The sequence below is a fragment of the Gambusia affinis genome, linkage group LG09, assembly GCF_019740435.1.
Source record: "Gambusia affinis linkage group LG09, SWU_Gaff_1.0, whole genome shotgun sequence".
In the NCBI taxonomy this organism is placed as follows: Eukaryota; Metazoa; Chordata; class Actinopteri; order Cyprinodontiformes; family Poeciliidae; genus Gambusia; species Gambusia affinis.
The window spans coordinates 15,706,267-15,729,957 of record NC_057876.1 but is presented as its reverse complement, the minus strand read 5'-3'; the positions used below and the strand labels follow the sequence as shown (position 1 = coordinate 15,729,957).

Here is a 23,691-nt window from a genome sequence, read left to right as displayed (position 1 = left end):
ATATAACAAAAAAAGATAGAAAAAACTGGAAGTACAATAATGAAAACCAAAAACATAAAATGTTACTGATTATAGTAATTTGCATTAAACATTTTTATTGTTTCAAGTCATTTTACAGGTTTAATTGTACATTTTGTGGTTAAAAGTGCCTCCATACATTGCAAATTCCTGTCCTGAATTCATAACCTGTTCATGTAAATATACTGGAAAACATGTCATCGTTAAAGGTTAAAGGCCAGCATGCACTATGCTTTTGTTTTTCTCTACGAGGAAGACAAAGATAAACAGATCATTATCTTCTACCAGAAAACATATCTATGTCATTATCATATCTAGAAAAGAGCCTTTTGTGCTATAATTCCCAACTCAGTGTCGTTATTGGACCAGACTGTGGTTTACTAAACTGGCCTACAACAACTAAGTGCTACTGCAAAGTAATTCAGAAGAAGCAATTTTCTTCTTCTTCATTTTACTGAAATGTGTTTCTAAAGAGTTCTTGGAAACTGATATCTAAGCTGCTGCTCCAAATAGTGACAGCGGAAAGATGCCTCCAGTGGGAGCTCAAAGTAAAACACTGGAGAGGTAAAAAAAAAAAAATCAACAGAAGGGAGATGAAGAGAAAATCAAGCTTCAGAAAATATGTGATACTAGGAAGGAGACAAGATACCAGCTTTGCTATATCACTGAACTGGCAGCTGAAAGGACAAATAGATGAGGAATAGAGAGATGTGTTTCAGTCTAGGGAAATCTACAGAAGAGAGCTAAATAGGATGGTTGATGATGGCACCCCAGACACAGAGAGAGGAAGTGACAAAAGCCTCCAAAAAAGGAACAACAATAGTCTTGAATAGTGCTTGATTTGACACTGCTAAATGCAACATATTTTCTAGAGTAACTCCAATAAGGTGTAAAGAAATTATCAGTAAGACAAGTAAAGCAGAGGGGGAAAAAAGAGAGGCAAGACAAGTTCTTCATTTAAAGAAGCTTATAAGTGGCTGGAGGAAAAGTCCCAGAGTTCCCAGCACACACACTGTCACAAAAACCCAGAGGAAAATCCTGTCGATGACCATGGCGACGTACTTCCAGTCATCCTCCACCTGAAGAGAGAATGGAAAGGACATTATGCAATGTGTGGAAACTAGAATCTAAAGCAGGTGCAGTCTAGAAAAAAGTTTACTTCCAATAAACATGGGAGATAAATTTAAAAAACTACCTCAAGATTAATAAAAGGCTTACAGAGAAAGTGTTGGCCACAGAAAATATCAAATACAAAAAAATATTTCTGGAATATCTTTGCTTTTTATGTTGTTTGTTAGTCGGAAAGCGTTTTAGAGGCAAGTACATTTTCCCGGTGCTATATCTGGTTTTTCAGGTGTGCAAAATAAGATTATGATTATCCAGTGACCATAATGCTATTATGCATTTTGAGGAAGCAGTTTAACTATTCTCCAAGCCTCGAAGAAAGATTCGTCTTGCTGAGGAAGGATGGCGGCGACGCAACAAAGATATCAGGACTATCCAGAATGTGAGGACGACGTGCACAAAACCCGGCTTCTGGAACAAACAAGCAGCTTTAAAGTCCAAATATAGCAGAGGGAAAATGCTTTCTACAGTGTTTACAAAGAAAAGTTTGATTTTACTAACCACGCAGAAGTAACACACACTTTTGTATGAACAGGCATTTGCTGTGCAAACTGTGAGAACAAAACTTTGTCTCTTAAATGTAAAGATTCTTGGTCTCAAAACAATATAAAACAGATTAAGGACATTAAATCAGTGCATATGTAAATTCATATGCTGCATTCTGCAATTATAGCAGTTCAGTTTATTGAATAAAAATATGGTAAAACAACAAATTTTATTAATTTACTTGTATGTGATAGATTAGGTGATTATTTTTTTCTTTTCAGAGCTGAAAGGTCAACACTTGTTTTCTCTATCTTATAAAATCATTATTTTGTTTCACATTCTTCTTTATGTTTAAAACTTGATCTTTGTTGCATAGAATGCAATAAATTTAGTAGAAATTTTTCAGAGATCTGGCTTTTTGTGTTTTCAGTTAGTCAGTTCTGACAAATAAAGCATCAGGTCAATGAGCGAGTAATTTTACCTAATGCTACTTCTTTATAATTTCTATCATAAAATATTATTGCTTTTATGTTGAGACATTAGTCACAGCCTTCAGCATCGCACACGTCACCTGAGTCACTATTGGATTGAAAAAACTTGTTCTTGGCAGAAGAAATATCTGACCCCTTCTGTTTGTTTTCACTTTTTACTCTCATTTCACAGGAAAACAGTAAATACAAAATTGAAGAAACAGTAGTTTACACAGAATTGTTAAAGCCACAAGAAAATGTCAGAAAGGCCATAATCTTCTCTCATGTTATAGGATAGTAAGCCACCATAATATTTATGAAGCAGCTTGAGAGATCTGTGAAACCACTTGTATTTCAGACAGAAATCCACAAAAAGGGAAATACTTGAGCACTGATTAAAGAGATTAACACTTGAAAATGTAAATGTATTTTTTTTTTCTTATCATTGACATCAATTATTAATGTTTTCTTATATAAAATCTGTGCAGCATCACTTTAAAGCATCAACTTTCAACCATCGCCCAGAGGCCTTTTCCCACTCCACACGATTTAACAGGCAGCTACTGCATGCTAATATTACGGTATTATTAGGTCTTCTCCAGAGAGAAATTTTGAATCTAATTTGGATTAGAAACTTAATACTAATATAAATAATCAACACACATGCCAAACTAAATGCTTGCTTATGTACCTCCTTGGCTTTGTTGCGTGTCCTCATGTTCTCCGCGATGTATTTCACGCTCTCGATGGCCTGCTTGATCTCCGGCGACACCACAGAAAAAGCAACGACGGCACTGACAGGCGACGAGGCGTTCAAAGGCCTTGGCACCTTTGGTGGCTCTGACTCTGGAGGCCCCTGAGCCAGGTTTGCCTGGGGAGGAGGCGGCGGAACCATCGGTGGAGGAACAGGAGTTGGCACCTCCTTGCCTCTGTAGGGACACCTCCTGGTCATGTCGCGGTTCAGGTCACGGTTCACGTCGCCATATTCCACACAGTTCATGGAGCCACCAGCCGAGGAGGTCCCACCTCCCCCTGAGCCACTATCCAGCGGTGGGCATGCCACGCCTCCAGTTATGCCTCCAACACTTCCTGAGCTGCTTCCTCCTCCTATGCTGGTCTTTCTCTTCTTAATACCTCCGCCGGTGACTCCTCCTCCTGTCGCTCCTGTAATTCTGGCGGGTGATGAGCAGCCCTGGTCAATCGGCCGTCTCATCAGCATCACTCTGGGCAGCACCCCGAGGAACACCATCCTCACCCACTCCGGCATCGTGTGAGTCATTGGAGTACGGTAGTGGACATTCAGCACAAAGACAGTAATGACGATACTCAGAGTTACAAAAATCATGGTAAAGAGAAGATACTCTCCAATCAGCGGGATGACGAGCGACGTGGAGGGGATGGTTTCAGTGATGACCAGCAGGAACACAGTGAGGGAGAGCAGGACGGAGATGCACAGGGTGACCTTCTCCCCGCAGTCTGACGGGAGATAGAAAACCAGCACCGTGAGGAAGGAGATGAGGAGGCAAGGGATGATGAGATTTATTGTGTAGAAAAGAGGCAGGCGGCGGATGTAGAAGGAGTAGGTGATGTCTGGGTAGATTTCCTCACAGCAGTTGTACTTAATGTCATGTTTGTATCCAGGTGCATCAATAATCTCCCACTCCCCACTTTCCCAGAAGTCTTTCAGGTTCACCTGGAAAATATACATTCAAAAAGAAGCTCTATATTAGAAATGTGGCAATATTTAACAATTCAAGGGTATTTCTGTGTTACATATGTGTCAGAAATAAACAAATATTGACACAATAGAAATTGTTGTGTCAAATCTGCTGAATAAAAACAAAATGTCTCCATGTCTCAACACAAAATCAAATTTAATCAGTTCCAATAGACAAGAAATGTTTTCTATTATTGATCGGCATCATTAACATCCTTATAAGGTAGACACTTATTATTTTGTAACAATGTGAAAGCTGAATTGTACAACAATGTTACTTCATGTTTGTACAATTTAATGTCATGTAATAGATTGTAAATTCAATATTTTAAAGAATGTTTTTGGTAGAATGTGATAAATATGTATATTATGTGTTACATGAGATGCTTCTGTAATAACATGAAAAGTATAGTGTTAGAGCAACAGACGTTGTATGTTATTACCTGGTATAGCTCTATTTTTCACTTACATAGGTGGGATTTTCCCATCTATACAATCACATGAGCCACATTTTTAATGCTAGTAGAAAAATATTGACTAAAAAGCATGTATAAAAACATAATGCAATATATAAAAATATCCAAGATTTTTTCTTCTTCTTTAATTTCTGACCTTTGAGCCAATGAGCACCAAGTCGATCTTTGCTTTGTCATAAGTCCAGGACCCAAACTTCATCGAGCAGTTCTGGTAGTCAAAGGGGAAGTAAGTGATGTCCATTGGGCAGGAGGATTTGAATATAGCTGGGGGGACCCAAGTGATAGTGCCATCAAACTTCAGCAAAGCTTTAGTCTTGTCTTCTACAAGGAAGTCACCAACAGCACTGTGGGAGAACATTTCTAAGGTTATTACATTTACTCTAAACGTCAGATGATTTTGAGCCAACAACTGATATTGTAGCAAACATCAGTAAGGAAAAATACCATCCGGTCTCAAACAAAAATGTGCAATACTTAGCCTCTGCTTTTTGTTCTTTTTATTCATCCCTATTTAAGACTTATTTAACAAAAAAGTATTCCTCCTATCATCTGTTTAGCAAAACATACTTGTTGTATAAGACGATATCCGGTCTCCAGATTTTGTTGGATGGAACTCGTATGAACTCGATGCCATCGTAGTCAACAGGGGTCCATTTCAGTTTATAGTCGTTCCAGACCTGAAGGATAGTAAAACAGAAACACTTGACAATAGGGCTGTGTAATTTTTTCTATTCTACAATATTTATCGATATTTTTTTCCTCAGAACATATCGATTTTTCATCCGCAAATATCGATACATTAAATCCTACTTTGAGTTTTATGTCAAATGCACATGAATTAAATGACAGCTATCACACATGACATTTTTTATCCAGCTTAAAATGTACATTAAAAATGACATATAATGAAATAACCTGTTACAATTAATTAAATAATGAAATTAAATAGATAAATTGCATTATATAATATGTGAATAAGACAAAAAAGGTTCCTTTTCTCCATAATCAAATACACACAGCCACACAATTAACATTTAAACAAAGCAAATGTCTGACAAAAACAACATTTATTACACCAGTATTACACCATCAGCTCAATTGATTCAATCTAAGTCTATGGAGCAGTCACAAAATGCCACCAAAATCCCTCTAAAATCTTTCAGAAAATCTTAAAAATGTATCGCATTGTATTGTGAGCAGAATATCGCATTGTATCATGAGATTAGTGTATCTCTACAGCCCTACTTGACGTCCTGATGAAACTCAAACAGCACAACTCATAGCTAATGAAAAAACACAGCAGCACTTACATGTCTCAGCCACAGGTTAGTTTCCATAATTTGATTCACCTCATCCTATAGAAAGAATATAAATGATGAACAAATAATTTATGATGGATGAAAGAGCCGATGGATGGATGATTCTGTGTTCTCACCACTTTAACAAGCTGTGATATGGACACTTCAAACTCCACCGTAACTGGATCAGACACATTCTCCACAGGTCGGATGAACTGGTTGTATCTTCGGAACAACTTTCGGAATAATCTGTCCTCTGCCTTGGACGAGAAGCAGCCTGGAAAAAACAGAGGGAGACGACGTTGAAAAAATTAATAGAAGATTAGCAAAAATGGCAAGAAAAAAAACTGCCACTTTACATTGACTGAGTTAAACTGGGGCTTTGTGGAGCTGTCTATGATTATTAGTGCAAGTAAATTAAACTTGATACTAATACTGCAGAAAGGTCACCGCTCCAAACAGATTTATTTTCAGAGTCTGCAAACAGAAAGTTATTATAGGGCGTCAAAGATTAATGTTTCTCTCACATCAACGCTACATTTCCCAATATGAGACGGTAACAAACAGGCAGAAGCCGATGAAAATTTGATACAAATATGGTGGTTGATGATGTATAAGTCCTTATAAAATCTCTATATTTCTTTGTCTTCTGATGTTTTTTTTTAAGTTAAATAAAAACAAATACAACAGAAACACAGGATTGTTATGTTTAGCAAAAACTAAAATAGTCGTCTGTCAGAGACAGTGAAATGTCAACCATATTGACATTATCTCCTCGTAAAACTCTGACTAAAAGTTAACAAAACTTCCTTATAGAAAATATTTACCATAATCTTAATGTATTTTTAGTGATAAGTTCAGGGCATGGGCCAGGACCAACTAAAGAAAGAGTGCAATGAAATCCAGATATTTAGCTGTAATGTATAAGGTGAGACAAACCCTTTCCATTAAATCAGACTAGTATTGGTTATAGGATAAATAAAGTTCTTCTTGTTTCCTTTAAAGATTACTTTATTACTTTTTTTCTCATCACTGAAATTTCAGAAGCAAAAGCTTACCTACACTAAGACTAACAGGCCTTTAAGCAACTTGGCAAAGCCCTGCTGAGGATGTCTGTTTCAATGGCAAAAGAAAGCAGAAAGACCTACAGAGAGAGTTTTTACCCACACTAGTCAGGAAGGAAGAAGCCAAGAGCAACATAAAGAGTAACAGATTACAGCAAACAAATACATCCAGGAACAAAGACTGTGGTTTATAAAGACATTTCCTGTGTTCTGTTAAAATTATAGTTTTTTTATCCAACATGACCAAGGTTTCATTTGAGGCTGAGAACAACACCGGTGCACTTCACAAACTGTAGACGCCATCATGAGGGAAACGATGTGATATGAGAAATACTGAAGAAACATCACAATAAAAGCCAGGAAGGTGAGGCTTGGGGACAAATGGCTCCTCCAATGGGCAATGACCCTTACTGTTCCACCAAATCATTTTCAAAGTAGCTAAAGAACCGAAAGGTAGTTTTGATGAGTCCATTAAAAAAAACTTGATTTCAGTTAGATAGAACTTTTGGTCCAAGCTCAAAAGTTGTGCCAACAAACGTGACTCAGTGACACCAATTCTGTCAGGAGAAAAGAGACAAAGTTTCAGCAAACTGTTGTGAGAAGATTGCAGAAGGGTAATAAAAATGTTTGAATGAATCTGTAGTTTAGTAGGTAATTCCCAAAAAATTGACAAAATATGTGCAAAACTACTACTCTCACATTTAGAAAATTTTAAAAGTGGTAATCCAAACTGACCTAAAAATGAACATTTTAATCTGATTTAATGTCCGAGAGTGAGAATGGAAACAATTGTCTTTTCGCCACATGTATGTAAATATCTTTTTTCCAATGTAAGTAATAATATCATTGGAAAGTCAAAGCATAAGTTGAGCTCCACGAAGTCTTCAGCAGCCTTTTCTTACTCAGTCAATTCAGATCAATTCCAGTTTATTCCTACAGCACAATACCCATACGTTCTCAAGACATTTTAAAAACAGGTGATAAAACATCAAACTGGAGGCTGAAATGTGAAGAAGATGGTGTAAAGAGGCCAGTGCAGGTGGGGAATGTTTCTTCTCTTAGCAGGCAAGGTGCTGAGCTTGCTGCTTAGCTAGCTGCTTTTGGCAAATAAAGGTTATAAAGAGTCTGTGTGAAAAGCACAACATTCTGCAGGAGAGGTTCCTTGTTTATTCCTCAAAATGTCTCAACAAATTGAGACTGAAAATACCTTATCTTTACTTCATCTCTCCCTTGAAACTGTCAGTCAGTAAAATCTGTTATGATTTACTAAATAATAATGACAATAGACTGGGACATACAGTCTATTGACATACAGAAATTTCAGTCAAAGCAGGGAAAAGTCAGGTCTACTAAGGTTTCTCTCACCTCCAACTTTTACTTTAAGATAATCTGGTCTAATTACCTTTTATAATATGTTCATAACTCCTTGGTTATGTTCTCTAAACTCAACACTGAATACCAGCTGTTTGCCTTTTTTGTGTCTTTTGAATAACAAAATCACTGATGCGCGTAAGAAACAAACATGTTGAAAATCTAAACGTGAGCTTTCCCATCACAGCTTTCAAGTCAAGTAGAGATGTGCATATTATTAAACGGCTTTCACAGTCGAAACCACCAAAAAACAGGTTCCTTGTTCACTGCGTGAGTCAGTTAAGAAATTTACTTTTTTAAATAAAAACGGTAAATAGGACAAATTTGATTTGCAGAGATATAAACAGTCACTAAAGGGGATTTTTGAACAACTAATTTATTAGAAATTTATAATAATATAAATTTATTATTGACTCCATCTATGCTCCACAAATTAAAAAAAAGCTTTATTTTAATATTCTCATTTACCTATTATGCTTTTCTCTGCACAATTTTATAATGTGCATCATGTTTCATACTAATATACGGTAAGTAGGAAATACTGAATGTACTTCAGCTTGTACTATTTGTTTTTTAAGAAAGTATTAGCTATAATTAAAAATAAAAATTCTTAAATGTCAAATGAAGACAGTAAATGTGTAGCCAGATGTTTTTTTAACATCATAACAATTGCAGTTAAGATTTTTCATCATGAATAGTATAAAATATACAGAAACAAACAGTCTTTTTTTGTGTGTATTTGGCTTATTGGTTGGTGTCTTATTCCCAGCAGTGTTGGGTTTACTATTATTCTCTTATGGCTGATGTTCACCAAAGCATTCTCAGATAAAACTGGGCTGTCTGAAGAAGTTCACTTTAATCAAATCTGTACAATGTAAGAGGAACCTTGGTATTGAAATAAATGTAATATCCGCTGTTCATACAGTAAAGTCGTAAGCATGTCTAATGAAAGTAGCGTGATTAACATCTTCCAGACATCCTGGATCAGTTCAATTGTTCACGTTCTCTAAAACTGACTGGCATTAAAAGATGAGCTGTGTAAATCTGCACAGATCGAGCTGCAACACTGCAGCTCTGATGCTACAACAAGCCTCAGCTCACCTCAGGGGGGACAGTTTCATTATGATGTCTGAGCAAACCAAACAATACGATCACATGACTGCAGGCAATATGCAGCCCAACATAAAGGACGAAAGCAGAATCCAGAGGTTCTGCATCAAACAGCAGAATTCGCAGTAGCCGTTTGATATCACTAATTTAACAAGCAAATTTTATCTGGTGTAAAATTTTATTTGATTTTCATTCAACAAAGGAGTTTGTTTGCGATAAGTAATGAGACAGGCATTTCTTAAAAGCTAATAAAACAACGTAAAAGTAGCGTCAGTTTTGAAAATAAGATCTTGTGTATTTATTTAAATGATTTTCCCTTCTCAAAGATCTAAAATAATTTCTGACCTGGCTTTTGAATGCTTCCCTGATGATTTATCTTGGTGATGAACTTCAAGTGAAAGAGCTCACTGCCATCACCCTAATTTTAACATTTTCAGAGCATTTTAAAAATAAAAATTGAATGCACAAGCTTGAAGTTTTGGTGGATCTTCCCTTATTCACACCCAAGATTACATTTATCAAACAAGCGTCAGATATAATTCTGGCAGAAATCCTTTCTTGGCCGAGTTTGTAAAGCTTGTGTAACAGCTGGAACCATATTTTTAATCATAAAATGTAACTTTTCAGGAACCCTTCAGAAATAAGTTACTTCAAAAGCCAAAATTATCATGAGATGCCCTTTATTATCACCTTTCTGACTGGCACTCTTTGTCAACCAACTACTTTCAGCAAACCTTGTGTAATAGATGTATTAGACACAATTTAAAAAACTGAAAAATAAAAATTGTTTGAGCAAAGGGAACTAAAACCACCAACATCTCATTACTGGCTGGGGAGAGCTGCTCCTTAAAACCTTAATAAAATGACATTTCTCTGGAGACACTTGTGTAATTTCAGCTCTTGGTACCTGCCTTAAAAACTGCCCACCACTTGCTGATTTGCTGCTGCGCCAGAACCTTGGTAAAGCCTGTAATTGGCTGAGGGAAATCCAGGGCAATTATAATCAGTCAATTAATTGGACCTTTTGTTCTTTGTTGCATAGAAAAAGTAAAATAAATCCTCTCTTGGAACAGTAACTCCCCTAATTCCCTGTACTTGTTTTTTTTTTTCAGAGACAATCTTAAGTATTCTAGGCTTAAGAGTGTTAAATATAACCTCTTCTCTCCTTTACCCTTCAGATGATCGTGTGTAACTTCTCCTGCTTGCAACATTTCCCTGATATGTAAAGTAAGGCTTAAGTGTGTGCAGTGGGTAATTCAAAACCAAGCATTTGGAACCTGCTCATGCATGAATAAATACATGCATAGTCTAAGAGTCCTCTAAGTAATCACAGAATAAGCTAAACTAATGAGAAAATAAGGCAGATTCATTTTTACTCTGCTACTCTAAGCATTTAGCGTGCAGAGAAAAGTGAATTTTCAAAAATGCAGATAGAGCATCTTCATAGCGATGCAACAATGCTCATATAACATTATATTTTTTGATAAGTTCAACAAAAAGTGCACAAAATCGTAACAGAGCATGAGATCAAATTCAGTGAACTACAGTACCAGATAAATAAAAACTTTTTTTTTAAATGTTGTTTACTTAAAGCAAACAACATTATCAAGACAGAAAACGCTGTAATGTTGTACAAGTAATCAGTGTTTTGGATTTAAACTTACTTGAAAGTACTTGGCTTGTGCTATTTTACAATCTGAAATGTTTTATACCATCAGTTGAGTCTTTTAAAACGGGAAGACATTAAAATTTAACATGTCTGTCACAATAGTTTTAATATGTAAATTGTTCTATTATTCTCTGGCACCTCAGGTGTCATCATGAAGAGAGTTAATTGTTTCTTACATAGTTTAAACATCACCGTGATCTGTTAGCTCACGGTGATGTTACACTTAAACACAAAATTACATATTATGCTGACGTTTTAGGATTTTCACAATATTCTGTCGGTGTTTAGTGTGCTATGTTATTAATTTATTAATTTTGCAGGAGGCAGACTGTCAAACATTTCTTTATCATAATCATCCTTATCTTCACTTTTAACAGCTCAGATTTCAACACATTATCATTTTGATCAGAACTGTTTTTGTCTCTGATGATGAAAATCACATGAAATTAGCCTGACAGTCACATTTCAAATTACAAAACCTCCTGAGTTCTTCTTGTTTTCCTTCCCCGTCTTCATGATGTCAAATTGAAAAGTCTTGGCTCTGGCACAAATGAAGCCAAGACAAACAACCAAGCATTTCTCTTTAAGGAAAAGCAACACTGATTGAGACTTAGCAAGACAAACAGTGAGTGCGTTAGTTTCTCTTGTGGCTTCAGGAGGAGCGAGCTGCAGAAAGACCCACGGCCTGTGGGAGACGCTTTGATCAGACATGCGCTTAAAAGGATGAGCCTGGGAGCCTGTGGTGGACAGTCTGAAGGAACTAATTACCCTCCAAAAATACACCACTGACAGAGAGCGATACAAAGAGAGAGGGAGGCAGTGGCATGAGGAGATAGGAAGAGAAAATTGACAGCAGAAACATGCAGAGAGCAGCCAGATAGCATGGGTCTCCTCTCCAGGGGATTTGATGGCCTGACTTTGACACCCTCAGTGAGGATCCACGATGATTACTGCATTAGCCATGACAATCCAAATGAGCACGAGCTGCAGTACGAGACTCTTCATATAGGAAAGCTTGATGAATATGTGGCCAAGTGAATTGCATGATTGTGAGCACAGCTGTTTTTAATGCCATTGTTCCTGCAATACAACAGTTCAATCCTGTGAACTGATCCAGTCTCTGAAAAAATAACACAATCTTCCTCTTTTAAAAATGACTGTTTTTCAGATTATAGCAGTAATTTGAGTTTAAAATGTGTTTTCCTGGCACTGATTCTCAAGTTTGTGAATGTTTTGTCTTTCTGGAAGGACAAGAAGAAGTCACTATAAATCAACACTGTCATTCATAAAAACTGACAGCTCATCTGTTTTGCAAATAAAAGAGAGGGTAGACATATTGTAAAATTCAACTGCGCTTGTTAACCTTAAAACTTTGAGACATTATGAAGTGGGTAAGCCAAATTAAGAAGATTTTTTCAGAAACTGTTTAAAACATGTAACCTTCAGCTACAGAGCCACAGAGATACCAGCGGGGAATCCGTACATGTCACATGTGTCTTCAAGAGACGATGGATCAGGGTTATCTATCACGTCTGTCAGTCACACTGACTGAATCAGGACTCAGGGAAGATTTTGAGAACATGTGTCTCAAAGTCACAGAAAATACAAAAGTTTGCTCCTGTTTTTAGATCTTCAGGGATGCAGATGTCTTTGTTGTATAATCCTTTCAATGTCTCTGAAACTCTTTCTTTTCCTATTATTTCCACTTTGCTGTACACATGTCGAGAGTCTCCTCCTGAATAGAACACCACACACCCACAATCTATAATATTAACATTTTGAAATTAATATCCGTGAATTCTTAAATGATACTCCTTCAAAATCCAGTGCATCTTAATTATTACTTAAACTCCCACCTGTGCATCTTGCAAAGAAGAATAGGCAAAATATGCAGTCAGTCTATGTGCAAAGCCAGTGGATCTTTAGCTCAGAATATTGTAGTGTTTTATTCATTTTAGTTTTTAGCTGTTTTTTATTATAGTTATTATGTTTTATCACAAAGACAAAAAGATCACAGGGTTCATATGTAGACTCAGGATTTTGTGATCCTGTTTCATTTGATTGCATCAAAATTAGTTTTTTGTTTTTTTTTTACTTCTCCCAGTGCTTGGAAGCCTCAGATCTTTTGAGTCAAAGAAAAGAAAAAGATCATCCATAGATCTGTTCTTCAACTGCATGTTACTCATTACCATTTCTGCTCCCTTTTAACATTTCCATCATTTTCCATCAGTTGCTGCATTTATCAATGTGCCATCCACTTCTAAGAGTGAAACATTTGGTTTCTGGAGAGCAGAATGTAATTATGATCTTATCACAAGAGAACAAGCTTTGTTAGACAGAGATTAATAAACACAAATTACCACATTATCTTAGAAAATGTACTTATAATATCAGGTTAATAAGATAATTAGCTTGTGATCTTGAGATATGAGAATTTAAACAGCGCTGTTCTCTGAACTCAACAGGAGTTCTCACAACCACCATATACATACGTGTGTATGTTAGTGTTTAGTTGCAAATGCAAACTTCACATGTGTCAATGCCAACCAGATATTTTTGTGAATACTGAGAAAACTGAAGACAATTTAGGCAAAACTCCTTTAAAAAATTTGATTTATATCTTTCTGAATTAAAAATTAAAGAGTACATAGAAGTACAAGTCAGGAGGAGACTGAAGACGCAAAAGGACGAGAGTTTCAAAATATTTTGTCTTTTTAACCAAGGGCTGAAATTTAAACAATGTTTTTCTGCAGGAATAAATTTAATGACAGCAAGATTTATGTGCAAAGAAAGTAACTGTTTTTAAAGGGTTATTTAAGGAACAGAAGCAGAAAAGTTTGGCCTCTCCTCCATCTAAGGCCTCTCATATAGAAAAAAAAACTCTTTCTTTTTAGTTTCTTTACTGCCATACTGCCATCCTGAAATGTACTCCATGCAATTCCCAGCGTAAAAAAGCCGGGTGTCCCAGGGGATTATGACAGTCTTGAAGAAGATGTGAGTTTGGGTCTTTAAATCTGAGGGCACCATGATGTTTAAGCTCGTCCATAGGAAGGTGGAAAAAATTGTTTGCCTGTGATGGCTACACACCATGTGTGCACCAGAGTCTGTTTGCAATAATCACATGACAATCGTGTTAAGAGGATCCTCAAGCTGCCTCACAGTCACACACTAGCATACACACACACACACACCCACACACACACACATATACATGCCGGTTGCCTGTCAGGCTTTAATGCAACTATATTGCCTCTGGGAGCGAAACCAGAGAGCTTTTCTGTAGTGCACAGCAAAGCTCAGATGAGCATTTAAGTCTTTGGAGCCAATATAGCAGGTGATAGTGGGACGTGAGTAGACAACCCTATACAAGAATGCTTTGATAAGCGTTACAGAGCTAACAAAAATATACATCTGATTCTTGAACTGCAACCAAGGCAGCAGATTCAAAGTATTCACTTCTAATGAGTTGTGTTTTTTTTAATTATCAGCAACCTGCAGCTCCTGCTCTCTGGGGCCCAGCTAGTTCGGAGGAGGCAGATCCTCTTAGCACTGTTAACATGCAGCCACAGCCTATTAAAATGCACAGTGAAGTGAGATAAGGGGTCAAGCATAAACTACAATGCGGATTAGATGAGGAAAAATGCAGGCGTGGCTGAACATCTCCCTCAGCTATTTTGTGCTGGAGATGATGCAGGCGAGAAGCTGCAGGGAAATGCATTATGTAGTCTATCTCTAATCACTCCCTTTCAGACCTGAAGGAACCCATCCTGTCCTAGAATATGCTGATGCACACCGCCAATCTCTCCCACGGGCTGAAACTTTGTTTTGAATGTCATATTTCCAACAAACACCTCAGTATTTAACAAGTCTCTTAGTCTCTTCCTCTGAGCTACTTCAGTCAGATTCTATTTTTAAATAAAATACCCCAATCCCATGGACTGTGGATCAGCATCTCCTCTGTTTTGAGGACAAATCACCAGATCCTGGACAGAATGAGACAATACCTTTTGAAGCCCACAAATCACGTCCCCTCTGGGAGTGAATGTGTATACAGTATCTGTATCACTGGATATTTTGAAGTAATTCCTCTGAATGAACAGTTGCTATTGAAAATGACACAATAGAGATTTATGAGTAAAAGGACAAAGCAACAACACAATACACTATTTGTTTCTTTTTTTTCCGTTATAGTGCCAAATTAAAAACGTCTACTGAGAAAAACGGTATTTAATCTCTGCTGAGCAAAATCTGTTCGGCTCCGAGAACACTGACACTGTCACACTTTCAAGGCATTTGCTTTCTTCTGAGATCCTCTAAGTTCAAGGGCAAAGCCGCAGCAAATCTGTAATGCTAAGCAGAATGACAAAAGAGTATGAAAGAGGAAGTCGGGAGAGTTTATCCACAGATTTTGTAGAGGAAACCAATTCTCCCTTCAACTATATCTCTGTGTCAGGTTACAGGATGTGAGAAGACACTGACTTTCACACAGCAGACATGGCATGATCACATAGAAGCACTTAATGCTGCTCCCAAAGGGAGAACTGCAGGAACCACATCTGGAACAGACTTGCAGCCGCGCGCAGGGCTTTGAAGCTAAAAGATTACACTAACATTGACACTCAGTACATAATGTGTGAAACTGAAAACAATAACACATCTGCCCCGTTCTGAAAATCCAAAATCAGCCCATATGATCTGTGGGGTTGTTGTCATGTGTATAGCAAACAGAATAGCATGAAGTAAAACATGATATGTACAAAGTAAGAACTCAGCCTGCAGCTTAAAGTTTCTCTAATTTGTGCATCAAAGGCAGTTAATGATTTTTCAGGAAACACCAGCTAATTTATTGATGTTTTATTGTCACATCTTACATAAAATTACTCTTGACATTTTTATGTAGGGCCTTTCATTTGGCTTGGCAATGCAATGTCATTTTTTTCTGCCACGGTTAAAAAGCCCTACAAAAAAGTAAGCAGAAAATCTACTACCATAATCTCACACTCAAACATTTTGAAAAATCCAACCATTATTTCATTACCTTTATTCAAGATAAATCATAAATTAAGAAATTATTAGTTTTATTTACTAAAGTGCAACATTCTGCATCAATTGTTCTCACTCCTAACAATTCCTGTGAAATCAATGTAAAAGAAGAATCTTTAATTTTATCTTTAGTTACCTTTTCAAAATTATGAAAACATCTAGCAATTCCTAATAAGTTATCATTTTTAGTTTTTTGACCGAATACAACTACATTTCTGTTTAATGCCCCTGCTGTGTTCATAATGTCCTTCACTTTGAGAAAGTTCCCAGGACAAACAGAACCACGTCATTACAGATGTACCACCGTACTCAACATTTGGTGCTTTTATGTATGGTTTTCTTTGCTGCAAGCGTTTGCCACATGAATTGCTTGTACTAAAGATTTCAGTCTTGGTCTTGTTTCACAAGTTGGAGTTGAACCAAACCCAACAAGTTTATGTTTGCGATAGTAGCATGTTTTGTTTCTCCTTTTGGGGAGAATCTGATGAAACATGTGGGAATGTAACATTTAAATGGGTGTTGTAGAGTCTCTGTGACTCCAAAACACTATTTGCTGCAGTTCTGACATCTGGATATTATTTCTTATCTCCCTTGAAAACTCACTGAATGTCTAGGAAAATATGATCAGGTATAGGTGAGAAATTGTTTTTTTGTAACCAATATGAAAGGAGCAACATACAGTTCTGTGAAATATTTGCTGTTTTACAGATTTCTTCAGATTTTATCTTTTTGGTCATACCTAAATTACTTCTAATCAACCATATTAGGAAAAAAAAACATATGAAATGAGTGAAAAGAACCTATGAAAACCAACATTAAAAATATGTGATAGCTGTTGGAGGATGAAAGCAGGGAAGCTGAGGAAGAGAAACTAATCAAGACAAAAGGCTCAAAAGGAACTACAAACCAAGAGCAAAATCATAACGCACATCTAAGAGAAATCAATACAAATGTACAAAGAACAAAACACAAGAAGAGACTAAAGGAATGAACTAAAATTTCCAATATTGAAAAAATAGCTGAAGAAGGAAAGACTTATCAAACATAAACAAAAAACAATAAAACGATCAAAACACCAAAGAACAACTAAACTCAGGTAAGGATCGTGACACCATTGAGTTTTTGCAAAAATTGCAAATGACTGTTTCATATCTCTTTGGAAAACTTGACCCAGTTGTTCTTTCAGAATTATTTCAGCCATTTTAATTCAGCATCACTGTAGAGTATTGAAAATAAACAGCCTGTTTAAAGTCATTCATAAAGTCACAAAGTACATTAATAAGTTTTAAGCCAGCGTGAATGTTTTCTCTGAGAAGTTTGCTGGCCACTCCTGGGAAGGCTCTCCACTGTTCCATATGTTTTCTCCATTTGTATGTGATGATTCTCACTGTGGTTTGTGGGTGTCTTAACGTTGTGTAACCCCTTCCAGACAGAGAAGTCAAGGCAGTGTGCATCGGCCTTCATTTGTTTGTATGCTCTATTGTCGTGTCCGACAACAAATGTGTTCGGAGCCAACCGATCACATCCAGAATGAAGTTGTGGTGACATTTAAAACAGGAGTAAAACAACACATTGTGTGTACATCTGATAAAGATGTGAAAGTCTCTTTTTCAGTCAGCAGCAACTGAAGAAGTTCAATAATTGCTTTGCTTTGGGGTAGCTGCAGGGACACAGAGTCCACCTGAAAAAAATCTTCAAACAGAGCAGTTATGAATTGTGGATTCCACAACTCTGGCCTTTATGAAAGAGTAAGAATAAATTTTGTTAGAAAAAAAACCCATGATGCTGGGGTTTTTTTCCAGCAGGGACAAGAACACCTATAAGAGTTGAGGGAAAGATGGATGTAATAAGAGGCAGTCTAGGAATAAAACATATTGCAGGTTTAAGAAGACCTGAGACTGAGATGGAAACTCACCTTCCAACCTAAACAAAAAGCCAGAGGAACAATTACAGTCACAAATATATCAAAATGGCCCAGTCAAAGTTTAGTCCTACCAAATGGGAACACTTGAAAAATGATGTCAATAGACCCTTTTCATGCAGTGTGTCTGATCTTTTTTTTTTACCAAAGGAAAAGTTGGTTAAAACATATCTTGCAGCTGTAAATGTTTCAAAAGGTGATTTTTTTTAAAAATGACTAAAAGGACCTGAATGTTCATCCACACTGCATTTAATGTGCAACACATTGTACTCATTTATCAAATGAAACACAATGAGGTTAGTGTTTAAAAATGTGAAAATGTGTCCAGATAATATGAATAGTTTTGTAAGACATGTCCCTGTATAACTGCTATGAAGGACTAGCCTTCAGCAGGACAGATGTTAAGATATCATTAAGATATAAAACAGTCATCATTTTGGACATGGACGTTTGTCTTATGTGAAAGAAATAAATGCTTAAGTAACAATATATTCGTCATCTTGATGTTCACCTCTTTTGGTAGACTACTCCCAGTTCCAGTTTCATTTTAGACCTAATGTATGAGCTATCAAGAGCTAAGAGAAACACCACTTAAACAAACCTGAAGCAAACCTGATTTTATTTAAAAATACAAAATAAAACCTGCATGCTTTCTAAATGGGACAGAACATCTTATATTAAAATGAGAACCTGTCCTCGTTGTGTTGCTTCTGCGCTCCTGAACTCCCAGAGGAATCTTAGGGTGACTTAGTTGCTTTAGAGCTATTTGTCATCGTCAGAATGCCTTCTTGTGGAAATGCAGTACAACTTGGCTCATGAGCAGAAGTTAACTTTTGCCAAAAAGAAAACATTCCAACTTATTTCTCCATATGTGCTTATTCAGAGTGAAATAAAGACATTAATTTTTTGCGTAAGAGCGGAGAAGAGTTAACTTCTTACGTTTTTTACAAAGTAAGATGAAAAAAAAATTGGGTGAGTATGTAATAAAAGTGAGATAAACAGCAATACGTGTTTGCGTCTCGAACAGATAAGGAGCGAAGTCTCTTTTTACCTTGCGCTGCGAGGAGCACCAACAGCAGGAAGACTGGTAGTTTGCCGAAGAAATTCATCGAAACATCTGAGCCTGGCGATGCCTTAATTGGATGGAATCTGGTCTCGGACGGCGGGTTCCGGTCTCTATTTACCTGCAGAGGTCTGTGAAGCCTGAAGATTCAGCTTTTGCGTTCCTTTACGCGTAGAGGATGGTGCGCTGCGCCGACATGGACAACTTCTCCTCGTCCCGCCTCCCCTCCGCCGTCCTCAGCTCCAGCTCACAGCACACCCTCCCTCTCACCCTGTGGGTAAACTTGGCGACCTGACTCACAGCGAGTCAGAGACGATGAAATAATGAAGTTATGTTTCATATATACAGCTTAAGGCTCGTCCGGAGGGCTGTCCTTGCAAAGGCAATGATTATATTGCATGTGTGTGTTCAATACACAGCAGATGTGCTTTTTACATAAGCATTTCAAAAAGGGAAAGAAAATATTAAAAATGACTGAAAGTATTACAATGACTGCATACCTGCACAACGAAATGATCCCGTGTTTTCACCATCGAGCTGCGTTTGGCCCGTTTAGTCACTTAATTGATTTTGTAGGCACAACAATGCTGAGGCGGCATAAAGCATTAGCTGCTCCATAACAGAATCTAATAGGGCTGCAGAGTCTGGCCATTTCATATAATGGAAAGCTATTGATGTACATCATGAAATAGCAGTGAAAATATTGAGGCAAGTCCAGATTAAATACTGGCTCATCTTTGAAGGGAAGCTGAAGTAAACATCAGGACTCTTAATCTACATGCACAATGTGCTTTTATACTTTGGTAGAAAAATCAGCATCATCCTATAGTTTTTCCTATTGAACTTCTTCACATTTTTTGACAGCAAACCTGTGTGTTTCATTTTTTACACGCAGACTAACCCAAATAATGGAAGGAAAATGATGGTGTTTTTGCAAATAAAAATCTGCAAAGTGTGGCTTGCATTTTGATTTATTCTCTTTTCCCCTAAAGAAAATGTAGAAAACTGAGAGGCTTTAGGAGGAAATCAATTAGTAAAGAACATCATGAATACTGAACAGAAGTGAATGATCATCACCCTGAACACTAAGAAAGGTTGAGAATAAATCTGTGATTTTTAAACCAGAGTCAGGATATAAAACAACGTCCAAAGTTTGAAAGATCTCACAGAACAATGTTCAGTCCCTCGTCTAAAAGTAGAAAGGACATGGCACAAGTGCAAACCAACCAAAATATGGCTATCCACCTCAACAGTCTATGTTTGTTTTCAAATTTAATTCAATTCAAAACTATTTTTTAATCGGAATCCATCAGTTTGATTTTATGAAGAATCCTTCTTTGCACCATCATCTTGAGTGTTTCTGCAGTAGTCTTCAGAACAGAACCAGCCTTATTTCTTCCTCTTTGCTCCTTCTCGTCTTTCTTCTATGATAACTGGAGTTGCACAGGTCGGACCATCTGTCTGCATCATGATGTGGCAAGGTTTTTCTTCTGCATCGACGGAGAAGCTGGTTTGAGTTGACTGGATGACAGAAGGAGAGAATTGAAGATTGATGCTTACAGAAGCTCAGATGTTTAACGCTGGTTAAGACAATATTCATGAGATCAGCAACTGTAGCTGTAGTGAAAGGTGGTTCAGGTGGGAACAACACAAAATTATGATACAATTACCACATTTTTAGAATGAAATTGTCCTGAAAAGATTTGCACAACTTTGCCTTTGTCTATAACATAAGATATCAATAAATGATATTCATGGTCTCATTACATTGCAAAGCACTGCTTAGGACACATTTAATCAGTCAGTGAAACCCTCAGTTAATTTACTGCACTTGATTTTGCTTTCTGTTTTCCCTGCACAACTTTTATGTTTGTGCTCATGAACAAGTCCGTTGGCTGTACAAAGGAGTGTGAATCAGTTCAATCAATTAGCAACTCTGACAAAAACTGTTTATATTTCTATCACCCTGTTTGAGAGAGAACTTGTACATTTGTAGATGTGAGTGTCTGAAACAGGCATTGGCTTTGGAAGCTGTGCATGTTTACAGTCAAGGAGCAAAGAAGAAATTGAACCAGTCACCACACAAAATAATTTTTATGAGTTTCTGAAGAAATAATCCAATTGCAGCGTGAAAAAAAATACCAGGGAAACGCAAGGCACAAAACAAGAGGGGTGCACAGAAGGTGTGATCATTAAAATTAAAGAGAGAAAGACGTTTAGCAGCTGACTATGGAGTGTAACAAAGGTCAATGATGTTAGAAATAGCAGGAGACAAGAAGGTGAGATTCTGGCTTAATATGCTTCAGCAGAACAGACTCTGAATCTTAACAATTAGTACGACTGAAAGTGAAGTGAGTATTTTCTTCAACTGACCCACTTAAGTTGGTTCATTATTATTTTTGAAGCTAAGTTTTTAGGTCTTATCTAGTTCATTTGTGTTGCTATTGTTTGTTCTTTTTTGACAAGTGTTTTATGTCTCCTTTCTTGGTCTCTGTAGGAAAAGTCAGTGCTCTGAAGTTGACATGATGCATGTCATGTTGAAAATATACAAAGATTTCCCATGGCATTGGTGTATAAAAGACAAAAAGGCTTGACTCTTAACATGTCTGTTATTGACGTTTGGTCCTGAAATCCCTTGTTCTTGCATGTTTTTAAGGATTTAACTTTTAAGCAGTGGGTTTTCAGGAACACATGAAGCTAAAAAGGGGGAAACATTTTGATTTCAAAAGAAACTTAGGATTTTCTGATCTAACAACTGCAAGGGAAACATTTTTGGCATTTGCTTCTAATCCTTCTCTCAGTCAAGAAGTGCTATTTCAGTTGCATACAGTAAACAATAAAATGTAACCAAAGAATCTGGGATGTGTTTCTCATATAAAAGTATTTTTCTTAGCTCCAGTTAATCTAGTGAACCCTGACCATTTTGTTTTTCAGTTGAAAAAGCAAAATAAAATTACAGAAGACACAAACGATCATGATATTCTTTGTGACTTTTGTCATACCTACAAGTACAAATTTGCTCTCATCAGTCAATGAATAAAATGTTAAACAAGACGTAGCGTCAGAGCTCAAAATAGAATAGAATAGTTTATGTAGGAACATTGTCCAGTGACTAATATTAAATAACAGGATACATAAGGGTATTACATATAAGCTGTTAAATGTACATGAATAGGGGTGACGTTGTACTATTGTGTTATAATGTTCTGCTGAAAGCGCTCCTGATTGTGTTTGACAGCTGCTGGAAGGAAGGGCTTTTTGTCACCGCTCTTTTGCACATTTACAGCAACCTGCCACTAACTTTAATGCAGTAATTATTTATTTGATTTTCTTCAGTGTGTTCATAAAGCACAGTACTGTTAGTGTGTGTGTCTATCTGTTGGATAAGATTTCAAACATACGAAGTGGAGGATGTTACTTAAATGTAACTTCATCTTTCCTTTTTTCTGTCCTTTAACACAACCTAAAAATGCTTAGCCTTCTTTCTATACTTCCTTTCTTTCTTCTGCTCTATCTAATCTGCTGCTCCACCGTCAGCCTGTCCAATAACCTCTTCTTAAAAGCTTTCAGCATCTCCTTTCGTCCTGCAGCTTGTCCCAAAGTGCCAGTCACGCTACAGTCTTCAACCTGCGCTCTTTCAACACATTCATCCTCAGATGCAGCTGAGGATGAATCCTCATCGCCTCTCACTTCTTCTGTCTCCAGCTCAAGTCTCATTAAGGTCTCAGATCGTCCTGCTTGCTGTCCCATAACCCACTGTCCACTACAGGCAGCCTGCGTGGTCATGCTGTTGCTGAATTAAGCCACTGGCGACTAATTAAATGCCTTCACTGCTATCTGATTAAAACTCATCGCTGCTAATTAAACAGCAGTCTCTCTCTGATAGTTTTTTATTTTTTTGCACAAACCCCCTTTCACATGGTTCTTCCTTCCGACATTAATCATAAAATACACACAGACTATGTCACTGCAAGACATTTCTGATCAGTTTCAAATAGCTTAGTGACAATTATTTTAACAGGCTTTTTACAATATTAAGGTAGGAGCTTAACTCTCTAAGTATTATTGAATCTGATCAAAACTTTTTTGAAAAAAAATTTAATTTCTTGTTGAAAACACATGTGTAAGGAAAAAGAAAAACAATATATATATATACATGACAATCAACATACAACTCTATAACTCTGCTTTTATTTTTAATTATGTCAGTTTTGTACCTCCATAATATTGATTATACTGATTATATATATTGTATTATATTGATTATATAAAGCATGCTATCATGATGAGTTTCTCTAAATAATATTTAGTCCTGTCAAAACGATACCTGAAGACATCTACTGATGTTAGCAGAAAAACTGAACTCTCCAGTTACCTCGTTTGGCCACTAGAAGGCAGCCTTCAGCCCTTCAATCTGTCACCAGGTAGCAGGCCTAAGGACATATTTGTCTCTGTAACAGTGATGCCTGAAACCCACTTTAGATCCCTGTACAGCGTTTGGACCCTTCATGAGGAAGGGCTTGCCTTCACTGACAGAAAGATTGATGGCAGTCTGATTCAACAACATGGCAGCTACTCTTTCTTTGACGCACTAATGTGGTTCATAAATATCGACCTCGGAGCTGAAATGGCAGGTATAAATCCTGAAGGAAAGTCCTGAGGAGGAGGATGGAGAAGAGAGGAGAGCAGCAAATAATATAAGGATCCAAATACAAGGATCATATTACACTGCCATGGTGGCTGTTACGGTCACTGACCTCTAGGGGCTCTCTTCATCAGAGAGCTTTTTCTTTGTGCTTCAGTGCTACCTGGCTGCCACAGGTGCAATGTGTTGGAGCTCATCAGCCACTCCATAAAGAG

The 23,691-nt window shown here is 37.0% G+C and overlaps 1 protein-coding gene across 1 annotated transcript; it reads right to left on the bottom strand.

The window, feature by feature from the left end:
• Positions 1–77: 77 nt before the first annotated feature.
• Positions 78–19,121, bottom strand: LOC122836691 (neuronal acetylcholine receptor subunit alpha-3-like). The gene is made up of 7 exons (XM_044126452.1): positions 18,820–19,121; positions 5,728–5,867; positions 5,603–5,647; positions 4,860–4,969; positions 4,429–4,636; positions 2,791–3,792; positions 78–1,097 (listed from the first exon to the last, which is right to left on the bottom strand). Exons 1-7 carry the CDS (start codon positions 18,875–18,877, stop codon positions 972–974), a joined length of 1,689 nt encoding a protein of 562 aa, XP_043982387.1. The 5' UTR covers positions 18,878–19,121; the 3' UTR covers positions 78–971.
• Between the last annotated feature and the right edge of the window lie 4,570 nt (positions 19,122–23,691).

Excerpts from the sequence above, each read along its gene's own strand:
- LOC122836691 (XM_044126452.1), bottom strand. The coding sequence starts at position 18,877 with ATGAATTTCTTCGGCAAACTACCAGTCTTCCTGCTGTTGGTGCTCCTC. Across the intron at positions 5,648-5,727 it reads TATCACAGCTTGTTAAAGTG|GATGAGGTGAATCAAATTAT; the intron begins GTGAGAACACAG and ends TTCTTTCTATAG. Across the intron at positions 4,637-4,859 it reads GATATCGTCTTATACAACAA|TGCTGTTGGTGACTTCCTTG; the intron begins GTATGTTTTGCT and ends GTTCTCCCACAG.